At 33.7% G+C, this 22,496-nt stretch overlaps 4 protein-coding genes and 1 non-coding gene across 5 annotated transcripts; 1 reads left to right on the top strand and 4 right to left on the bottom strand.

Annotated features, from left to right (window-relative positions):
* Window positions 1-890: 890 nt before the first annotated feature.
* LOC134253278 (protein Spindly-B-like) lies at window positions 891-6,482 on the bottom strand. Its single transcript, XM_062735793.1, has 10 exons — window positions 6,447-6,482; window positions 5,422-5,583; window positions 4,686-4,871; window positions 4,083-4,232; window positions 3,839-3,937; window positions 3,650-3,739; window positions 2,655-2,795; window positions 2,114-2,214; window positions 1,822-2,006; window positions 891-1,718 (listed from the first exon to the last, which is right to left on the bottom strand). The coding sequence occupies exons 1-10, from the start codon at window positions 6,459-6,461 to the stop codon at window positions 1,294-1,296; spliced, it is 1,554 nt and encodes a 517-aa protein (XP_062591777.1). The 5' UTR covers window positions 6,462-6,482; the 3' UTR covers window positions 891-1,293.
* Window positions 5,714-5,786, bottom strand: Trnac-gca (transfer RNA cysteine (anticodon GCA)). Its single transcript has one exon. It is a non-coding gene; the product is annotated as a tRNA-Cys (tRNA).
* A 310-nt stretch (window positions 6,483-6,792) lies between the features above and the next one.
* LOC134253203 (tRNA pseudouridine synthase-like 1) lies at window positions 6,793-11,121 on the top strand. The gene is made up of 8 exons (XM_062735715.1): window positions 6,793-6,854; window positions 7,017-7,065; window positions 7,431-7,540; window positions 8,855-8,929; window positions 9,396-9,599; window positions 10,019-10,274; window positions 10,515-10,701; window positions 10,777-11,121. Exons 1-8 carry the CDS (start codon window positions 6,793-6,795, stop codon window positions 11,040-11,042), a joined length of 1,209 nt encoding a protein of 402 aa, XP_062591699.1. The 3' UTR covers window positions 11,043-11,121.
* Window positions 11,122-11,704: 583 nt separating this feature from the next.
* Window positions 11,705-14,518, bottom strand: LOC134253207 (proteasome subunit beta type-6-like). The gene is made up of 6 exons (XM_062735719.1): window positions 14,373-14,518; window positions 14,094-14,161; window positions 13,491-13,622; window positions 13,170-13,299; window positions 12,364-12,508; window positions 11,705-11,943 (listed from the first exon to the last, which is right to left on the bottom strand). Exons 1-6 carry the CDS (start codon window positions 14,430-14,432, stop codon window positions 11,813-11,815), a joined length of 666 nt encoding a protein of 221 aa, XP_062591703.1. The 5' UTR covers window positions 14,433-14,518; the 3' UTR covers window positions 11,705-11,812.
* Window positions 14,519-17,060: 2,542 nt separating this feature from the next.
* Window positions 17,061-21,486, bottom strand: LOC134253209 (LIM domain-binding protein 3-like). Its single transcript, XM_062735721.1, has 4 exons — window positions 21,225-21,486; window positions 19,003-19,154; window positions 17,738-17,862; window positions 17,061-17,474 (listed from the first exon to the last, which is right to left on the bottom strand). Exons 1-4 carry the CDS (start codon window positions 21,336-21,338, stop codon window positions 17,374-17,376), a joined length of 492 nt encoding a protein of 163 aa, XP_062591705.1. The 5' UTR covers window positions 21,339-21,486; the 3' UTR covers window positions 17,061-17,373.
* Window positions 21,487-22,496: the final 1,010 nt, after the last annotated feature.

Here is a 22,496-nt window from a genome sequence, read left to right as displayed (position 1 = left end):
GGTCTTACATATTTCACAGTTATATTTATAGTGATTAGTTCATTATTTAGGTATTAACAATTTTGATCTCTTCACCTTGACCTTGATGTTTATCTTATATTTGAGAAATTATAAAGGACAAGGTAGGGTAACATCCAAATCTGGCCCCTTATTTGATGTACAAATCAGAATACTGGTAAAATTGTGATAGTTTGTAGTTAAGGACTTCAAATGATGCTTGCTTTAAAACCAGCACCAATCTGGATTCAAAGCTTATATGGTTGCCACTAGAAAATGCAGAAGTAGGACATTTTACCAAATTTCCTATATTCTGGAAGAATTTCATGATATTTGAGATACTTTTCTTTCTCTTCGGAAAAGATAGAGTACAAGCTTGCCTATCTGAGATTTTTACACATAAACTGCATCTGATACTAGTTGATAAAATATATAAATTTGGTAGATAGGCAAGCTTGTGCTCTATGTTTTCCAATACTCATTTTGTGGCAGGGATGACAACAGGTTTCTATGGATAAACTGTTGCTTCGTTCTGAAAGACACCCAAAATCAGGGGCCAAAAACGGGGCTTACCCTATCCTGTCCTTTGACAGCTGCCACAATGATAAGGGGGAATCAGTGTATCACAAACACATCTTGTTGTTTATAGTGATAATATGGTCTTTATTCAAAGCACTACTTACATATATATCATTTTACTTCAATATATTTTCAACATCTGGGAACCATTCCTCTAATGATTCAACACAATACCTATCTTAAAAAGATATAACATATACACAGTATATCTTTTTGTTTCAATACAGATCTATAACTTATTTTTGGTTTTTAGTAAAACAGTTAAATATTCTTTGGAATACACAGAAAATTAACATACATTACTTTTTTTAAAATTTAAAATGTCTCCCCATGGTTGTTAAAAACAGCACTCAATAAATTAGAGAAAACTGTAGCTGAGTTGCAACAAATTTTAAAAAATATGTTACTTAAATATTTTTAAGACTAAGACAAGTACAGAGTTCATGCCCTTTGGTCATGACAAATCCCCATCCCTTAACTTTGGATGTTTGTGAAAAAGAATAGTTTTTTTTATAATCAACAATTGAAGATAAATCTGAATATTTCAATTTCAGAATTACCTGTAAGCTTAACAATATACATTAAAATAAAATCATGTCATCCATTTTTTCACTTTCCATTTGACTTTTATATGTCATGCTGCAAAGAACCATAATGAGCTTCGGGAGACACACCTCCTGCATTTGCAGTTGTCAGTATTAAAAACATTCACCAGTATTATTGTGGAGAACATTCATTAACTTTGGAGTCGGGGATTTCAGCTTTGACAACATTGGCGACCCTACGACCTTTACTTTTCACCGGCTTGTCATATGAACCCTGACTTTCAGAGTGATCATTCTGGGATAGGGAACCAATTTCTACCCCTCCTTCAGAGTCCATCATCTTTATTTCGTCACTGAGACTGACAGATTTAGTCTTTTTGTATTCTATATCACAGTCCGTTCTTTTCTCAGCTGTATCTGACTCAGGGTCTGTATTTTCACTGTTGACTGTGGGCTGCTCCAGATGAAGTTCTCTGGCTGCTGTAGAGCTCTCCCTCCTTTTTCTCTCACATTTCACTTCCTTTAGAGAGTTATCTGACACTGATGGTAACTTTTCAAGCTTGCCCCTCTTAGCAGTTGGTTCATTCTTCATTTTTTCTGTAATGTAAATTCAATGTTTTCATTGATAAAGTAGATTTTGAGCTGAATGTTGTATATCTCAAAAATGACTTTCAATGTAATAAACTATAAATACACTTACCTGGTTCATATTTTGCTCTTAGTTCTTCCACTTTCAGTTTTTCCTTTAGATACAAAGCTCTTGTCTTTTCTCTCTGGGTTTCAATGTCATATTGTTTTCTTTCCAATGATAAAACTGTGTCTTTTTCAGCTAACAGAAGCATTTTTTGTGCCTTGACTTCATTCTTTAATTTTGCTGCTTCTTCACTGCAGATAAGATCAAAGAATCAGTTTATGATATACGGGGGTATGGACCTTCATTTCAAACAAATTCCAAACCTATTTACAGGAGTCTACTTCACATCAGTACTTACTTGGATGCTTTGATGATACTTAATAGATATTTCACATATTCCTCCCCAGAACTGACCTCCCCTTCTTTAATTGGTCTCTCAACATCTCCTTGTAGTACTATCTGAAAAGATATATTTCAAAAATGCTTAAAAACTTCTTTAAAAATGGGTTCAGTATCCCATTATTAATTTGATATGAACAACTCAATATATAAAACCTATGTTCTCTTCACAATATGATTCCTTTTGTAGATTATTGTTAAAACCAACAACAGTTATCAATGAATATTAATGAATATTTCTTGTATGTTTTCATATATGCTTTGAGATATAGCAACTATAGAGCTGAACCAGTCAGATACTCATTGTAAATTTAAGGGGGGCAAAATGATTTTTAAAAAAATTAAGGGAATCAAAAATTTTTTTAATACTTCAAAGTCATTTTTTAAAACTCTAAGTATAAGCAGGTTTCCCAACAAAATTTGCTTTTAAAAATATTTTATTCATTAAAACATAAATTAGATCAAACATGAGTGCCTATAATCATTCTCTTGACATGTACCTCTGATTTTGGAGCCCGATGGATTTCCTCCAGAAGTTGTTTCTTTTCCTCCTGAAGCTGACAAACCTCACTCTGAAGTTTCTGTATGCGACTATCATCTGATTTCTCCTTACTGAGCCCCAAACAAGTAAACATCTGCATCTAATTATAAGGTAAAATAGAATTTATTATTTAAAAATGCATCTCATATAGCAAAAAAATTGCCCTGTGTCTTAACAAATGAGAAAACATACCGGTATAAAAAATGATGTTGATTCTGAAATGGAGGGAGATAACTCTTTTTTTTTATTTTTAAATAATGGACTGTCTAAATTATATATGCAGTTTGATTAACATGACACTCAAGCATTGACAGATCAGAATTTAAATGACCATCTAAAATATATATGAAATAATTTTTTTAACTGTTATACGACATTTAATATTGCAAATGCTGATTGATTTTAAAAGTGAATTCCCCCAAATACAGAAAACTAATATATTTCATTTATATAATTAATTTAGTTTCTTCAGTTTAGAAATACAATTATCATTATCTTATGATTTATTTTAAACAGATTTTAAGTATATGTATTTTAAAATAGGTAGTAAATGACAACACTTGGAAGATATATATTTTGATAACAAGAGCCTGTTCTTGAAATAAAAGTGAGAAAACTATTAAAAAAGATATGTTCTGAAATATACCGATTAATCGATTGTTAAAATCTCCAGATTGGTACAACACTTAAATTTGTTTTATTGTTTTCATTACACTTTTTCTCCTCCCACCCCCCAACTCTTGAGGCATGACATGTAATAACTTGCTAATGAGAATATTTTGCTCACAAATATTTAAGAGCAAATTAAATTTATATACTGACTACCTGTACTCTTATATGTAAATAAATTTAGCAAGCCATCAAGGTTGATAAAAAATATTAATTCAGACCCAGTGGAAAATAATCTTAATGATAATCATAAAATGTTTTCCACAACACATGCACTAGGCTTACCTTTAATTTATGTATTTGTTGATTCAGCTGCTGGTTAGAAAGTTGATATTTCTTTACTAATTTTTCAGCTTTAACCCTTCTATCTTCAACCTTAAATAAAATAATACATTATTATGCAAGCAAATTCTATTTTTAAAAAAGATTAAAGTTACTTCCATTGGAATACATTTATCATATAGAGTGTAGTACCTCAGAAAATAGAGAGTTTCCTTTACAAGATTGGGTCTGAGACTCCATTTGTAAAACATCAATCTGTGCATTCAAATCCATGATTTCTGTCCGACATTTCTGAAAGATGTTCAGAAAAAAAGGGATTTATACTTGTTCAACTTTTTTCTTTTACATGTACATGAAAATACACAACTTTGATTTATCAGAGCAATAAGAATATAAAATGGTTATCTGGTTACAACAGCATGGCCTGACTTTATACCTCGATTGTGTTGACATATGTAGTGATCTGACACTGTAGTTCCTCCATTTCTTGCTCCTTGTTCACCATTTTTTGTTTCAGATTCTCTAGTTCTATTGTTGCACTTTGACAATCATGTCTCATTTCAATGAGGTCACCTTTTAGCTGCATCTGAAAAAATCATTCATTACATCTGTACTCCATATATTTATAAATACACTGTAGTTGCATTAAATTTCAATAACAAGTACATGTACAGTGAGTAACATACTTATATTTTTTGTAACAGACAGGATCAATCTGATTTTAAAAAATCAAATCTTTGTTACGCTCCAAAATTCTGATGGTCGCTGTACAGCAACTATCAGAATTTTGGAGCATATTAACAAACATATGTTTTTATTCAGGTTGCAGACAGGATATTATGAATTTCAGATGTAACATTATATACATGTAGCCAAAATAACTGACTGTCCCTTCTTTGAAATTAGGGTTTATTGTAAGTGCTTAACTTTATACACAAAATAAATATTTTTAAAAAAATTATCCACATAAAAACAATCATTGCAACTCAAAAGATACTATATATTACTCGCACTCACACCACTGTGATTAAGTTCTTACATTTTCATTCTGTAGAGAACATAATTCATTCATTAGCTGTGTGTTATCCTCTGTCATAATGGAGTGAGACAGTGTCTCGTTAATCGTCTTATTGCTCTCCACTAACTTCTCCAGAGACTGAACCTGAGATCTCAAATTGTTCTCTGAAGATTTATGTTGATCAATATCTTCTTCCAAGGTCCCTATCTACAATTAAACCACACTCAATTTTTATTTAAAGCTGCTGTTTGCTGCATTAAAAGAAACTGACTAAATAAAATTTATATAAAATACAGCTGCATAAAAAAACAAGCATGACACATGGACTTCATTTCACTTTGTGACTTTCGGAAAGACATTGTCGCAAACCACGGCCAAAATGTACGATCCTCTCCCATTCTGGCCGTGGTTGAATGAGGAGAGAATATCTCGTAGTTCATTAAAATATTGACCAATGCAAGTAAAGCATAGTCGGATAATGAACTTTGATGTGACCTTTCAATACCCAATCGCAGTGCACAAATATTTCTTGTATACTGCTGATGAAAATTGTTGATTTCAATTGCGATGGAAACAAAACTTGTCATAGACTGAATATGATGTCACAATAGAGAGGCATGAATATTAAAGATTACGACACTTTTTGTGGTCAAGCAGCCACGGGTAGGAAAGAGCTATATGCGGAATCTGGACCGTGGCTTGAGACGATGTCGGAAAGATGACTTTGGGGTTTCCAATATTCTTGATATAAAAATACCTTTCTTTGTAATCTAACCACTTCTTCTTTAAGGGCATCTTGTATATCTAAATCTTGTTTCCTCATCGTCTGAAGCTGTGCGATTTCCTCATGGTACCATGCCTCCTGGCTTACAGCAGATGATAACTTATTTTTCAAGGAATAGACTTCTTGTCTTAGCTCCTAAAAAATAAAAATGTGTCATAACGGGATTTACATTGTTAAAAATAAGTACATGTGTATTAACATGATTGTAAAGAGCAAGTACATATTATTTATTGCTATTGTGTAACAGGAGAGGAGAAAATGCAGCGGACCAGACTGGGATTTGAACCTGGGCCCCCTGAAACTGCAGTCAGGTGCTCTACCAACTGAGCTATCTGGTCATCGGGGAACGAACCCGGCTGACTGTCACATTCGTCCCTCCTTAAAGGTCTTTGGCCCTCCAAAGACCCCCAACTCAGGCTCATCCTGGTCACGGCACCAAATGTAACGTGAGATAAGAAAATACAGCGGACCAGACCGGGATTTGAACCCAGGTCCCCTGAAACTCCGGTCAGGTGCTCTACCGACTAAGCTATCTGGCCACCGGCAATCGAACCCGGCTGACCACCACATTTGATATCTTCTCTATGATATGTGGATATGTTATCTGCTCCACAGGTACTTGTGGACAGGACCCCCCCCCCCTTCCCCGGATAACAAGCATGACAATATTCAACCCCGGGGCTTGTTGGACATTTTTTTCCACATATATTCATTACACTTATTCATCATGTTTTCAATAGGAAAAAATCGTAAAAAAAACAAAAATAATCGCTCCACAAAAAAGACCCCACTATAAGAGATCTCTCTCTTATTTTATAAACATAATTTGTAAAAAAAAAAAAAAAAATGTCCAATAAGCCCCGGGGTTGAAAATAGGGGGGTGTTCCTGTCCACAAGTACTCGTGATCTGCTCCAAGACTATTTATTGAATGTTTTGAACGTTATAACTGAGGAACGAATGTGATCAAATTCAAATAAAAGACTAAAAACAATCCTACCTCTGTTTCATCCATGGTTTAGTAAAAACATAAGTCACTTGAAACTTCAATAAATACGGTACTTGTTTAGTTTCAATTTTCAAATCAGGCGCGTGATTTACAATTATGTGTCTTTCGAGCCCGATTCAAAAGCCCAATATTATTACCTTGAATAATGTTTGGATTTCAAACAATTCTAAAAAACCAACATGGTAAATAAGTACGGAAAGAACAATTTTTATACTGATAAAGATCTTATTCTGATTATAAAAACTTCTGTCATCACGTTGAGTCCATTCTACTTTCATTTTTGCAAACTGAAAGTTGTCACACATTTTCCAAGCCAGCAACCGAAACAGTGAATGGTATGATCAGAGGAGTTACACGGCGATTTTTCATTCGTTTATCCTATGATGGTACAGAATACAGGTAACTTTAAAGCAGACCAAAGTTTAAAAAAACACAATGTTTAGAATACTGTACAGAAAAAAACACAACAAAACAAACAAGCACGTGTAATGTTGCACAAAAGTCCATACAATACATACTAGTTTTTTTTTTTAATTCAAGCGTACATGTTTATTATTTCAGAGGGGTTTCTTTTAATCCAGATGTGAAGACAGTTGAGTCAGCTGTTTCTGTAAGTGACCAAAAAAAAAAAATAGTTTAAAAAAGGAAATGAAATTCAAGCATACTCAATATTTAAATGACAATTAAAGAAAATAATCATGGACACAACTAATATTATTAATTAAATTTATATGTTACTATGAGATACATACAAGGTAAGTATGATTAATAACACATTTAGGAAAATTCAGGTGAATGTCATACTTGAAGGTCATTAAATAATTGTTAAACTGCACATTGATAAATAATTTAACAGTTAACAACATACATGTATTGTATGGACAAAAAATATATACACGCTATATAATATTATATTCAGAGGTAGATTTCTAAGAAGTTATTTCTCCCTGAAGAATTGTGCAATGATTTTTACAGAAATTTCTCAAAGAAGTATATGGGAATAATTTTCAACTAAGATCAACAAGTCGCACTGATGCAGGTGTTCATGGAATGTCCAATATCATCAAATTAATTCTCTATGATAAGTAAGTTCCAGTTATTGTGTTTTTTCTTTGACTTATCACTTAGGCACATGATGGAATCAATTATTTTATTATTTCTGGAATATGTTACAATTAATTTATATACAAAACAGGAGTGTTTAGCATTGCTATAATTGCTACATGTATTTAAGGACTCCAACAACAAAACTCCATTGTAATGATTATTAGGTTATAACTGGTTGAAGGACAGAGTTCTTGACTCTATTTTAAATAAAGTAGGTTGATTATTGTATGTAGCAAAATATATATATAAAGTTCTGCTTTTACTTAGGCCAATTAAAACAAATATGTGTGGTTCTGGTTACCTGACCTTCCCTATTTTACACCCCAGACCCTAACTTCTTTTTGGCAATTTCAATATTTTTTCTAGAACTTTCTCTTTTTCCGTCATCGGGTATTTGTTTTTGTTTCAGCAAGGGCGTTCTCCTTGCCACATTCTTCTGACAGCTCTTAGCAATACGCTGTCCATTGTCTATTGTATCATGTTTATTGTTCTAAATTTATTATTGAATAGACTAAAAATTACCCTGCATAAAAGCAATTAATTTCATTTATAAACTTGGATTTAAAAAAAGGATGTTCAACTCCAACTTTTTTTTCTAAATACCAAAAAAAAGTTTGTATTTATAATATTTTTGATTTGAAAATATTTGTTTGATTACTAGGCACCCACCAATGTTGACTAGTATCTTATCACACCACATCTAAATGCCACCTGCAAAGTAGTGATAGGTATTATTAAAGGAAAAATTTTGAAAAACAATTTGTAAAAAAAATATTTTTAAAAAAATCCATACCTACATACCTTAATTATTTTTGGAGGTGTAATGGGAACCACACATATTTTTTTGTTTTGCCTTATCATGGGATGATCATCTACAAAGTGATGTATGGGTAAACATTATAAACAAAAATCATTTTTGATACACAGTACATGTACCATTGGTTTCTAAATACAGTCAAACTTCGTTATCTCGCCCTGATGGGACCGAGAAAAAACTTTGAGATATCCGAGGATTCGAGACATCCAAGGTTAAAGAAAGAATATGTGGATGGGACTTCCAAATCACTTCGACATATCCATGGTATTTGAGATATCGGAGTTCGACATACCGAAGTTCAACTGTATTATTTGTTAAATATTGAATAAGACTAGTGCATATTTAGGTTATTTACCAAATTTAATATAGTAATCTCTGTAAGTCATTTTTGATACCATGTTATAAATATGTTGTTAATGCCCTTAGCAATTCAATTTTCATGAAAATTTGCAACAATATTATTTTACACTTGTAGAAAAGCTGTTGTAGATGTCAAACAACTTGCATATTCTTTGAATTATCATTTAAAAAAAGAAAAAGAAGAAATCAGGTATTTGAACAAAATTAAAAATATTTCAAAATAAAAACAACTTTAAGTTGTTTTTATTTTGAAATATTTTTAATTTTGTTCATGGGTGATATTACAAATTAACAGAAGAAAACTTTTTAATTCATGCAAAAATAAATTATTTACCCACCTTCCCCAATACAAAAAAAGTTCAGAAATTGTTATTGTTTTAAATTTTAAACACCCTAAAGAAATATTTAATTGAGCAAAAAGTTTATGATAAATGGGAAGTGTGAGTTATATGGCCACACTGGACTGTATGATTTTCTTCTGCTGATAATTACATGTTATTCTAGATAAATGTTTCTGCTTGCACCATGTGCCCTAGATATGAAAATTTTGTTTACTTCTCTTTTAAATAAAATCTCCTTAAAATCAATACTGAATTAAGGTATCTGTCCAGATCAAGAGCTTATTCAAAGTTCCAGGAATTTATTTCATTTTTCAGAGTACAAAACATCCAGGAGATACCCTTCTTCAGGTATGGAGCAGAGTTTATAAAACAGCGGGTGTATGTGTATCGCCTGGCTGTTTATAAAGAATTACAGGTTCCAGTCTCACAGGGCAACACAATAGACAGTATAAAATGTAATGCTCTCCCGAGGCAGGGGACAGGAATTATATTTCATGACAAAACCTGCACAACTCTAAGGTAAATGTACATCAAACCTATATACATGTACACATGTATATATACCGTGCTTGTAACTTTTGATAAATTAAAAAAAAAACTTTTCAAAATGTAATGTGATCATTTCCTTATACAATAAGCATTTTCAAGGTAAAGATGCTAACATTAAATGAGAAAGATTTTCAAAGAATTTTTTAATGAATATCAGAAAGTATATCTGTAAAGTGCTGAGAATGGCCTTCTATGTCATATATTTAATATATAACTTTTTAGTGTTGAAAAAGAGGGATTTACCCTTTGAACTGAGATAATAATAGTTTGATCCTACCTCCCTCTCTCTATCTTTCTATCTTTTCTTTCAGATTTTAACTAAATAGAGACATGTCTCTTTCAATAACTCACAAGATTTTCATTCCAATTTCATCTTTCTTTTTTGGTAGTCCTCCATTCTGTGTTGATAAATTGATTGAAGGTGCTGAGGTACTGTCAGGGGTTAACAACATTTATAACTGTACACCAATAGCTGGACACAGAGAGATGGAAAAGAAACTGCAGGGCAATAAGTCATACATAAGGGACGTCCAGATAGAGGTGGGGCGCGGCCATCCAATGTTACTGGCTCTCCAACCTCAGTTAGCACAGCAACTGGAATTATGGGAAATTCATTTCAAGTCCCAATCCTACATTTATAAACAGGTTTGAAAAATCTGGTATTTGTTAGCAGTCACACTAATATGGCTGAAACCTATGTCATTTTTCAAATTTTCTCATTTTATGGAAATTTTCTTCAATTTTATGGCACATTCCGTTTCACAAAACATAAAACACAAGCTCTCAATCTTAGACCAGAAAACACCACAAATTTATAATTGTTATTACAATGCCACAGATAAATGGCTAACCCAAGATTCCATTCTAAAATTGATGTTTGGACAGATTCGTCGTATGGTGGGTCTCATGGTGGGGTATGCACAGGGACAATACAGCCTGGACCTATTGAGGAGGTTTATGTCTGGACAGACACTATCACAAAAAGATAACATAGCATTCTATAGAGCCACAGACACCCACACAATGATGCCCCAGGGACTATTCCTACAGGACATTGAGTGTGATGATGAAAGTAAGGGCTTTTACAATCAGACTAGAAAAGTTTGATTTAAGATTGATATTAATTGTCTTGATCTTGACTTTGTAGGAATGCTAGAGGAATGTTCCTTGGACAACCCTTATATCCAGCTTTTAGCCAATATAAACATTCTCAAGGAAATGTTGGTTAAATGCAGTTCTAATGATAACTCTTCTACACTTCAAGAATTGTCAAGTACCTCACAGACAAAGTCAAAAATACAGGATTATGATAAGGAATCTTTGAAACAGAGACATCAGAGTAAAGGAAGGGACTTAACAAGTAGTGTTTTAATTCAGACAAAACTAGGTGTAGTCAAAGCACATATTAGCTGATGAAAACTGGGCTAGGAAGTTTGTTTTAATCTTTTGTCATGTCATAATACACAATCTTATTTACTACTTTGTGACAAAATAAAAAAGAAAGAAATTAACAGAATTATCTTTTTAACTTTTGTGATAATCCAATTGTACAAATAAAAGAAGGGAAATTTAAGATGAAATTCAAAAACTGTAAAATCACATATTTTCATGGGGTAAAATTTTCATTGTTTGAAGAAATGCTCTTGATTTGTGGGGATTTGAATTTGTGGATGAATTGTTGAGTAGTTATGTATATTATATTTTACATTTCGTGGTGGACATGAATTCATGAATCCCTTCATTCCTTAAAAACAACAAAAATTAAACCCCTTAGAAAATTTGACATTTCATAGTAAATGTTTGCTCAGCTCAAGCTTAAATTATTTACAATAGATTTCATCAGAAATGCCCCCCTCCCAAATGCATTACACATACATGTAATAAGTAATGAAAATCTAATATTGCATGAAAAATACTTCCTCCACATTTAAATTGTATGTCATGTTTTGAGTATTGAACTCATGCTGCCATAATTTTTTAACAGTTGGTGCTAGGGCTTTCTTTTGAATTTCTCTTCAATACTTAGCAGGCATGTCCTATGATCACTTTTGAATTTTTGCAAAGTAAACCAACTCTTTGAATTTTGCACTATGTTTATTACATAAACAATGAGATGAGTTGACAAAAAAAAATGAGAGAGCACTAGTTGTTCAAAAAATAATAAAGATCGTCAAAGTCAGACACTAGTAATCTTCATAAAATTTGGGTATCTGGTCTCCCGTCAGTACAAATCTCTCCACACCGTCTTTAGTGATTGAGGCTAGCCTGACCACCCCACCACTACTGCCATCTCTGCTCATCGCCAAGGACAGCCCTAGAAAACAAGTAATAGATTAAGCACTGGACAAGACAATTTCCCTCAATGTAAAGGATACCATATATTAGGACACTATATATTCTTTCATTATGTAGGACACTATATTCTTTTATTTCATGTGATGGACAGTTAAACACGTGTCTTAGATATACCATGTGTTATTAAGTAAAAGTATTTAATGCAAGATGCGCAACTGCTTTAACACAAGTAATGCAGTTCTGATCTGTTAATCATATTTTGACAGAATAATCAAAGGGATATAACTTCTCTCAAAGATTTCTCTATATGTTCAAGAGAGTCCTACCCTTAAAGAGGCTTTGCTGTAATTTTTCACTGTGCAAACTTCAGCTTGATGCACTAAGCCAAAAGCTAAAATTTATAAAGTACTACTGTGATTACTGTGTACTTTAAACTTACCATTGGCAACAAACTTTAGACATTCTTCCTTAGACATGCCAGTTTTGAAATTTGAGTCAACATATCCATAGATGTAGGTGCTACCAGATCCACCTGTTGTAAATGGCATGCGAGTCAACATCCCACCCAATGGAATAGCAAATACCTGTTCCAAAGAGATATACTTGTAAATTATAATAAACTTTTAAATTAGGAAAAGAAAAGAATCCAAGAATTTATGCTGCAAGTTTAACGAAAAGTCAGTATTGTGTAAGATGAATTAATAAAAAAAAAAAAACATGAAAAAAAAATAATTTACAAACAATAGAACAGATTTGCTAATTGATGAGTTGCCCAAAACATAACTGCAAAAATCTAAATCCATGAATCAAACTTGGAAATGTTTGCGACTGAGAAATAATGATAATCCTGTGCATGCATTCATGGGGAAGTCCGAAGACTATTCGAGGAGCACAATAATGGTTTTGACCAAGTTGAGTTATTCTACATAAATGCATCTGAAGAACTTAATCACTATCCAGAATCAGTAGTCTCCTATATAAATATATTTTCGTATGTTAAATTAATGCATAATAAACAGTCTTTAGTTCTCTAGTTAATGTATTGCTGAAAAAGAAGGGTAAGAGGATGAAAATTTGTTTGATTCAAGATGTATTAAGCATGATTGTTTGAAATATTTTAGTTCAGAACAATTTGTCAGATGCAAGTTAAAAATGAAAACAAAACTGTCACATAAACAATACTTAGCCATGTTATTGATCAGAAAAGCTCCATTCCATCATAAGTAAGATTATACAGACACATACCTGTCCCCCCTCACTCTTGTCCCAGCCTGCTACAATGATCCCTGCAGATAAATTATCCCTGTTGTTGTAGCATAATTCTCTGAAAATGTTGGCTGCAGTTTTGACTTTTGGCTCTTCTCCTGTATCCATCCTGAAAAATAAAAGTATCACGCATGTAATAAATTTCACACTGTTGGGGCCCCCCAAAACATAACATTTACTTTAAGCAGCCTTTCAGGCAAGTTAGGGCACAGACAAAGATGGCAGACATGCTTAACCAGTGCACTGCTTGCTGGTTTAGTTTCTGTTGCAGTATTTTCATTATGTAATTAAAACACTTACTTGTGAAAGTTAAGATGATAATTCACAATATCTGCCACAGCCTGTGTATCCGCAGCTGAGCCTGAGCGACAGCAGTAAATCAGGTCTGTCACCTTTGTTAGTTTGTCTGTCACTCTGTTGGCTATGTATGCACTAAAAGGGTAAATTCATATGTTAGTTGAAAATTTATTGCAAATTTGAAATAAAATCCTTCTGTGTACTTCAAGATCCTCCTCAAAATACATGTATATCTACATGTAAAATACATAATTGGGCAGAGCCACAAACTGGAAATATTTGGATGATGGTTGTATACTTGGGTGAATGGGAATTATGGAGAAAACTCTAAGCGAACTGAACCATATGAACAGGAAGAGAGGGCATATGAACATGATGAACCTGATACTTCAATTTTCAAATATATTCCTATCATTCATGATATGATAATTTTGATAATGGCACTATTTCTTATAAAAATTTGCTCAGGTTTGTAGACAACAAATATAATTATTGTAGGCTGACATTTTTTTTGTAGCTACATGTAATTTCAGCAAAGTTATTGCAAGTATAAAGATTATATATGATTTATATTGTTCTGTCTGTGTATCACTAAATGAGGCATACCCTGTTGTTGTTCTAGAGTCTGCACCAATAACGACCCCATCACTGTATTCCACAGCCATAATTGTTGTCTAGAATAAAAATTAAAAACAATCATTATCAACAAAAATAACCAACAGACAATATAGCATAACTGTAACATACACGATACAGAGAAATTACTCCCTCAGTCAGTCACTGAGTCAGTGTCTTCCCTCTCCTCTTGAAAGCTTCTATTATTTGTCATAACGATTGGTATCAAAGTTTAAATTAGTAATACTTCTTCAAAAAGCAATATTTTACCCCCGTTTCGTGCTCGGCACGAAGCCAATCTGGTGTAGACGACAGATTGTTCATCATCATGGTTTTTGAGAACCTTTTCTTTTCCGAAATTGCTAGTCACGGAGATACTTTTGTATCTTCAAAGAAAGGAGAGTAACATGGAAGGGAAATAACTCGTGATGCGGATTTTCTATTGAATGTTTATATGACTTTTAATGTGACACTTTTTTATGTGACCTAAAACCCTGAGTCAGACGAATTTTTTTTTCAGGAAAATATCAGCATTTCTTCAGATTTATGAAGCTTTATATACAACAAAAGAACCCCCCCCCCACCCCTGATGGTTGATGCTGGACTTTTCAAGTGTAAATGACGCTATTGCCCCCTCCCCTAAATCCTACTGGGACAATATTATATGATTAGTACGTAAGTTCATTTTAAGCGCATGGAATCAGTGGCGGATCCGGAAGTTCATGTGGGGGGGGGGGGGGTTGAGGCCCAAAGGGCCGAAGGGGGAGGGCATGGGAGGGGGTGTCCCCCTCCCATAGGTGGGGGTTCGGGAAAATGTGAGAAAATTTTGTTTTAAATGGTTCTAAATGGTGCATTTTCCAGCATTTTTGGGGTACTTTTTGTAGCTTTTTTAAAGACCGATCATCACAAATTTTTAATAAAATGTTTTCAATTTAATTTAACTTTAACACAAGACTTAAGACTTTTCTTAAAAAAATGTTAAATCTGACAATTTTAGGAATGCAAGCAATTGACTTCAAGTTGTCTTAGTTTACTTTAAATGCACCTACAATTAATTTAGTCCTATGTCAAGCTGACATCCAAGATACAACTAATGTGCAAAATTTTTAAATACTAAAAAAAAAATTAAAAATTGAATTATTTTCAGAATCCCTGACTAGTGCTTTTCAACTTACTCGAGTATATACTGTCAATATGATTTGGAATATAAACACACGTGTACAATTAATGAAATTTCAAACTGTCTTAACTGAAGAAAAAAATTACATAAACTGGAGAATCTGTCAAAACTAGAGGGGTTTGCTAAGCCAACCTGGTTTTGTAAAAAAATTATATTAATTTAATTTTAAAACGGTAAAAAAAAACCCCTGAATAATAGTTTATTCATAGTTTAAAAATCATGCATTTTATCAGCAAAAGAATATTACTGAGCAGCACCGTAACTATGCAGTTTTCTGTTGTTGGTACCTAACTACATTGTACTGTGATCTTGTGACTTCACTAGATGCACGGACTACCCGATCTCTGAGGCACTCTCTCTGTTGATTACCTGGTATCGTGTGTGTTCAAGCGGAAAGTGATTTCCTGTTATGTAGTTGATGTATATTTCACAGTTGTACAAACAAAGGGTTTATGTTTATTAGAGTCTTATCAATGCAACAAAACGATAAAATGACACTTGTCAAAAAAAAAAATCAATGAGCGGGGGTTTTTTCCCGAACCCCCCCAAACCCCCCTGGATCCGCCCTTGGGAATGAAAATGTTTTAAATACATCTCATCTCGATTCTCAGGTGAGAAGATCGACCTCTTGTGAACATTTTCAGCTTATTCTCTGGAAACACAGATCTACACGGTTTTCCGTACCCCTACTTCCTTATCTTTAATTCTTTGTGCGTCCATTTTCTACAAATTTTGGCATATACCCGGCCCTGTTAATCAAAACTTCCAAACCATCACGCTGCAACAACGATATACTAGTACATGTACGTGTAACTAGAGGTACTGTGAGCAATGAGCTCACTAAATGATACTCCCGTCTCCCATTATCCCATATGGTTATAATGACAAAGTCCATGTTTTGCTATAGGAGGCTCGAAATATGTGTTGGATCAAAAAGTAAAATAAGAAGTCACAATGGCATTATGTAATTAAAAAATATGTTAAAATATCACTAAACTTTATTCAGTGTTGTAGGAGGAGTTGAGGATAAGAGATGGATACCCTTCAATATTATAGAAAGAATGGCCTTGTCCATGTTTTTGCTCTGGGAAAGTCAAAATATGTGTCCGATCAAAAAGTAAAATAGGAGCTAGGTGCACGATGCACTATGTAGCAGAGATTCTTTCTTAAGTCTCATTAAATTTCATTCAGTGGTGTAAGGAGATAATTGCGGATAAGAGATGGGTATCCCAAAGAGTTAACAGACGGACGTACAGGCGGACCAACATTCTGATCACTTGATACACTCCTGCTTTTCAAGCAAGGAGGGGGGGGGGGGTATGATGAAATTAAAGATCAGTTGAATAAGAGAATTATACAGGAATGCTTATTAATATCATAAGATGTACAAAGTGTTGTTTTTTTTTTTTTTGTTTATAGATTTTGATAGTCAGATAGACTTGCAAATGATAAATTTTAAAAATTGTATATTTAAGCCTTATAAATAAAGGTGATGATAAATAATGCTTAGACATGCACCGTTGAATGGTTTAGTCTACACGGTGATACAAACTAATAATCTGATGATCCCTGATCATCTTTTATCCATCTTACAAACTGTATCTACTCCAGGCTAAGCACCATTCAGGATGTCGTGTTAGCTCTTCGACCTCTTGTTAAAACTTTTTTTTTTTTTTTTTTTAAAAAAGACTAATTTTTATATCCTATTACTTTGATTCACCGTTAGAAGTAGACGGAAAACCCTTTGACAATATTAATAAAACAACACATAAAAAGGATTTGATAAATATAAAAGAATTTTATTGCACATTAGATACAAAGAATTAAAAGTAAAATTAAAGCAAACTGCAATCTCATAAGAAAATAGAAGTATACATAAATGAAAAATTAAACCGTTAATTCTATAGTATTTTAACAGTCAACAAGTATTCAAAAAATATAGCAGACATGCAAATCTCAATTTAATGCATGTTCACAAGTATCATTTAATATGACATTTGACGCATGTAATATTTAGATGGAAAGATCTGTTTGAATAGTATCCCTAATACAAAGGTACCGACGGAGGGTTAGGAATCCCAAAATCCCGATCTACTGTTGTCCATAAGTCTTCATATACCCGGACTTGTCTGCCTTTGTATAGGCTGTCCTGTCCTGTTTCCTTCTGTCGAATATAGACGCAGGGCGAGCACCTGTAAAAACGCAAAGTTACTGGTATTAAATCAGTATACAATTATAAATCATTTTTTTTCTAGAGAAAACGCATAACACAAACTTACACCCTCACAAAACACCTCTTCAAGTTTCTCCATTATTAAAGGTGAAAGTACTTTGTAACATCCCACAACTCGTTGCTTCTGCCCCTTTCTTTGTGACTTATTAAGAAGTCATAAACCTGTTGCTTATACCCCCCCTTTTTTTGGGGGGGGCTTTTCAAGTTGTATGGATCATTTACCTGTTGCTTCTGCCTGGGGTAGCTCTTTTTCTAGGACTTTGTATGTTTTAGGAGTCACGTCCTGGAAGGTTTCTTTTTCTTCCTCGGGCTCAGGTTGGGGAGTTTGTTTTACAGCAACCCCTCCTCTATAAAAAAGATCTCACTGTTTTAGTGAAGTTGATATCATTTCAACAAAGATCTCAGTACTAATATTTTATTAGCTCACCTGAGCCAAAGGCTCAAGTGAGCTATTCTGATCAAAATTTGTCCGTGGTCTGTCGTCGTCGTTGTAAACTTTTCACATTTTCATCTTCTTCTCAAGAATCACCGGGCCAATTTCAATCGAACTTGCTACAAAGTATCCTTCGGTAAAGGGGATTCAAGTTTGTTCAAATGAAGGGCCACGCCCTTTTCCAAGGGGAGATAATTATGAATAAGAGAAAAATTAATGGCATTTTTAAAAAATCTTCTTCTCAAGAACCACTGGGCCAGGAAAGATGAAACTCATGTGGAATCATCCTCAGGTAGTGTAGATTCAAGTTTCTTCAAATCATGACCCCCGGGGCTAGGGTGGGGCCAAAATGGCCGATCAAAGTTTTACATAAGAGTATATAGGAAAAGTCTTTTTAAGAAATTCTTCTCAAAAACCATTAAGACAGGAAAAATGAAATTCATGTGAAATTATCCTCAGGTAGTGTAGATTCAAGTTTGTTCAAATCATGACCCCCGGGGGTAGGTTGGGGCCAAAATGGCCGATCAAAGTTTTACATAGGATTATATAGGGAAACCTTTTGAAATCCTCCTTTCAAGTACTTCAAATCCATGCTTAGTGATATTTATATGGAATCATCCTCAGGTAGTGTAAATTCTAGCTTGTTCAAACCATGACCCCCTGGGAGGTTAAAATTCAAGCCCCCCCCCCCCAAAATCAGTAAACTTTCAGTTCTGATTTGATATGTGCTTTTTCCTAGCAAATTGCTCAGGTGAGCGACTTGGCCCTTGGGCCTCTTGTCAAAGATATTGGTATTTCATCAATGTTGTGCGTCAAGCCTGGTATTTCGACAAAGATCAATGTGTTCAATCTATGCCGATAGCCCAAAATGTAATTAGAATTCAAAATAAATGAGTGTTTAATAGGAGGCTTATCATTTTTAAAGAAAAGGGGGGGGGGGGTTATACTCTTTGCATCGGAATCCACGCTGTAATGACTGGCATTTTTTTTACGCAATTGAACACTCTAAGCTTTGCAAAATGCGTGTTAAAATAATGACTAATGAGGACCATACCTCTGGACGACCAGATCCACATCATTCCCGGCGCGGATCATCTCGTTTCTGGCCTGCTGGTGCGTGGCTTTCTGCATGTCAGTTTCACCGATCCTTAGGATCAAGTCCCCGTTCTGTAAGCCACTCTTCCCTGAGATGCTCTTGGGCTGAACCTGAAAAATGTTAAAAATAGATTTACAAAATATTTCTTTGATAAAGATTTTTTAAGTCAGTTATCGCGAGTTTTAATAAGAGGTACAGGAAGGGGGTTACAGTTAATTGGCTCGATCTTTTAATTATAATGAAAACGGATGTTGAATAAAAATTATTGTTTCATACGGTATAGATGTCATGACACACAATGATGTCATTTTAACTCATGAATTTGAATTTAAACAATTTTAAAGTGAAGATTATGATGAATTAAATTCTTAAATTTTGTAGACCGATTTCCCTTGATTTCTCAAGAACAGAGATAAGAGAAAACACGTGGCGGATGCAGTTTCTGTAGAAGCTTTGCCTAACAGTGAACACGCAGGTAAATTTTCCTATTTTACTATTGAATATTCTTAATCAATTAATTAAATATATATATTATATATAATATATATTTCCTGTAAAATGTATCAGTTTATTCTTATCTATAGATTCTTTTGTAAAATTATATAAAATATTACATATGTATTTTTAAAAAAAATTCTTTAGGAAAATAGAATTTAATTTTTATTTGATATATGCATTATAATTAACACCATAGCGTTGAATACTTTGAAACATGTATCACCATTAGTGTGTGGAACAAAATGTGTAAAGAAGGAATACAGATGGCAAGTCTACCAATTAACATGTTTAGTTGCATGTTATTATGAATAGCAGCTGAACATTTCTCAAGCCTAAATTATTATGCCATTTATACACGGAAGTCTCCTAAATGTAACAGTGAAGTATAACTGTTACCTTTGATACCGAAATCTATAAATTGTTTTTTGTAGCATAGGCGTCGGAAGAAAATTTAAACCGGGGGGGGGCTAATTGAAAGGGGGGGAGGTAAACAAATAAAAAGGTAAACCCCAATTTTCAATGCCTATATTATGTATATATTTGCAAAAAAAGTGGACGGGCTAAGCCCCCCCCCCCCCCCCCCCCGGTTCCGACGCCTATGTGTGGAACTTTTCCTGGATTATAAAGGTCTTTGTTTCTAACACGTGTTTGTTTCTGAAGTATCAAGGTCCTCGATCACAGAAGTTTTATATGGGATTCGATTTATATGCTATAGTAACTAGTAAGTATGAGATGAAAATCAGATGTTGATATTTTAGTGTAGATCTGATAGAGCCTTGATAAGAAATGCATAACATACATCAGCTGTTCTCAGATGAGGAGAAAAAAAAAGATCTGCAAGGAAACATATTTTCAATGAGCAACAGTTGTTGTATACAAAATACTTATCTGACAACAGTGACGTGCAATATAGGGTTGACCAATGTGCTATTGTTCTGAGTATTCTAAGAAAAGTGCTGGAGGAATCCAAATATTTGAAGGTACCGTACCTAGTATATGACACAAGAAAATACAATGTACATGTACCATAGTTTCAGTTTGGTATACATTGTACTTTGAACTGATTAATTATTATTTGGGAAAAACGGGTCAAGTCAGAATAGGTGAATAATCAATGCTTACTGTTGAAATATCAATAAATAAATGAATAAAAATTAATTAATCAAATAAAAGGCATCTACATCTAATGATGCTCCAAATCCCAAAATTTTCCTTCTAAATACATGAATTTACTTTAAGTTTAATATTCACGATCAATTTCACCTTTCATCTTACTTTAGCGTTCTGAAACGGAACGAAAGATAACTCTCATTGAAATCAGAATCGAGACAAAAATGGCTTGAAATTTGATACCGAGTTTTGTTTCTGTTGGAAATTAAGATGTACTGAAATATTTTAACAGTAACTCTTTAGATACCTTTATACCGAAAGATGTATAACTGGAAAGGTTCATCAAAACAAAATTTACTGTAAATATTAAATAATTCACCACTCCACTTGAAAATATATACAACATATTTTTATAAATGCATTTGTATAAAAGCAACATTAATGATTTTCATTTAAGATAGATACGATAAATTGTTCCTCGGAATTTTGCTTGAGTCATGGTATGTTAATCATACAATGTAACTTACACGAAATTGTTTATATTTTGTCCTTCACAGATGAGTCAGTCTTACCTGGGCGACATGGATGGGGCATCCTACATCCGACCCTCCCTGAAGTTTGAACCCCCACGGCTGGCTCGTATCAAACCTCCTCAAAGCAATAGGAACTATCTGACCACCAGACATTTTGTTTACGATAGTTCTTGGCAACTCTTTACCAACTTTCTCCAGTGAACGTTACTTGTGCCTACGGAAAGTTTCTATGGTAACTTAAGTTGTTGTTAAAGAAAATTAGTGTCTGTCTCTACAATGTGAATACCTTACTCCCCGCCGACAACACATGTCTGATTCAGCAAGAGGAGGATTAACTAATGCGATTTATGTTTACAAATTATAGTCTGTGCTGTAGCAATTATTGGAAATAAATGAAGCATGAAAATATGCAGGTCATTCACGCACAACATCACAAAGCAATTTGTTTTATTTCATCAAAAGTGTAACTATTTAAAGGCGGAAAGACCCATTGCCAAGAGAGATTCATTGCTAAATGAATGTTAGAGTGCCCTAAGATATTTCATATGTGCCTCTGTAATGAAGAATTTTCCCCGGATGCAAAATTGTCCAATGATTCATTTTTCAACGTTAAAAATTGAACCGAGAGTGGCTTTTCAACATTGAACACTGAGATAAAAAGTCATGAATTATACCCATGTACACACATCTGCTAGCATATTGATCAGTCTCAGAAATTTATTTTTTATAGAAAAATAATATGATGGGACTCAATTCACTGAAATAAGCAAACTGATAGGATCCCTAACATGAAACATATGGAGATAACAAACAGTATTCATGATCAAAAGTCCATAAAACCACGCGAAATAGGAGCAGAGCAAACACTGACCTACAAAACATCAGAGGTGGGATCAGGCGCCACGGAGGAGTGAGCATCCCCTACCAACCGGTCACAGCCGTCGTGTGCTCCTTGTCATGATAGGGAAATAACGGAAAAATCCGTCGTCAATTCAGTTTTTCAATTATGGACTAACATTTAGTATGAAAAAAAAGTCAGTCAGCATTTGACTCAATGATAAATTGTATTAGCTGACAAGCTCATTGTATCGACCATAGAACTTACGAAATGATGACTTTAAACGAGACTGCTGATATTCTTGATTCATCAACTTGTTTGTCAATAATTTACCTTGTTTTAGAAATTGTTCATAGGTAGAGCATGCTCTTGCGTATCTGAATCAACTGACGTATATAAACTCTGTATGCAGGTGATGAAGGTATGTTGCTGCACAAGTAAGGGAAGTTGACGATAGAAAAGTCAAAGTCATC

This window comes from Saccostrea cucullata, unplaced genomic scaffold, assembly GCF_032062105.1.
Source record: "Saccostrea cucullata isolate Sc308-1 unplaced genomic scaffold, CSIRO_AGI_Scuc_v1 ctg28, whole genome shotgun sequence".
Lineage (NCBI taxonomy): Eukaryota > Metazoa > Mollusca > Bivalvia > Ostreida > Ostreidae > Saccostrea > Saccostrea cuccullata.
This window is presented reverse-complemented; position numbering and strand designations above follow the sequence as displayed.

Excerpts from the sequence above, each read along its gene's own strand:
- LOC134253278 (XM_062735793.1), bottom strand. Across the intron at positions 2,215-2,654 it reads ATCGGGCTCCAAAATCAGAG|ATAGTACTACAAGGAGATGT; the intron begins GTACATGTCAAG and ends ATATCTTTTCAG. Across the intron at positions 2,007-2,113 it reads AGTATCATCAAAGCATCCAA|TGAAGAAGCAGCAAAATTAA; the intron begins GTAAGTACTGAT and ends TCTTATCTGCAG.
- LOC134253203 (XM_062735715.1), top strand. The coding sequence starts at position 6,793 with ATGATCAGAGGAGTTACACGGCGATTTTTCATTCGTTTATCCTATGAT. Across the intron at positions 7,066-7,430 it reads CAGTTGAGTCAGCTGTTTCT|AAATTTCTCAAAGAAGTATA; the intron begins GTAAGTGACCAA and ends TGATTTTTACAG. Across the intron at positions 10,275-10,514 it reads AATCCTACATTTATAAACAG|ATTCGTCGTATGGTGGGTCT; the intron begins GTTTGAAAAATC and ends ATGTTTGGACAG.
- LOC134253207 (XM_062735719.1), bottom strand. The coding sequence starts at position 14,432 with ATGATGATGAACAATCTGTCGTCTACACCAGATTGGCTTCGTGCCGAG. Across the intron at positions 14,162-14,372 it reads GTGCCGAGCACGAAACGGGG|ACAACAATTATGGCTGTGGA; the intron begins GTAAAATATTGC and ends TTTTTATTCTAG. Across the intron at positions 12,509-13,169 it reads ACAAGAGTGAGGGGGGACAG|GTATTTGCTATTCCATTGGG; the intron begins GTATGTGTCTGT and ends TCTTTGGAACAG.
- LOC134253209 (XM_062735721.1), bottom strand. The coding sequence starts at position 21,338 with ATGTCTGGTGGTCAGATAGTTCCTATTGCTTTGAGGAGGTTTGATACG. Across the intron at positions 19,155-21,224 it reads GCCCCATCCATGTCGCCCAG|GTTCAGCCCAAGAGCATCTC; the intron begins GTAAGACTGACT and ends AACATTTTTCAG. Across the intron at positions 17,863-19,002 it reads GTGGATCTGGTCGTCCAGAG|AGGAGGGGTTGCTGTAAAAC; the intron begins GTATGGTCCTCA and ends TCTTTTTTATAG.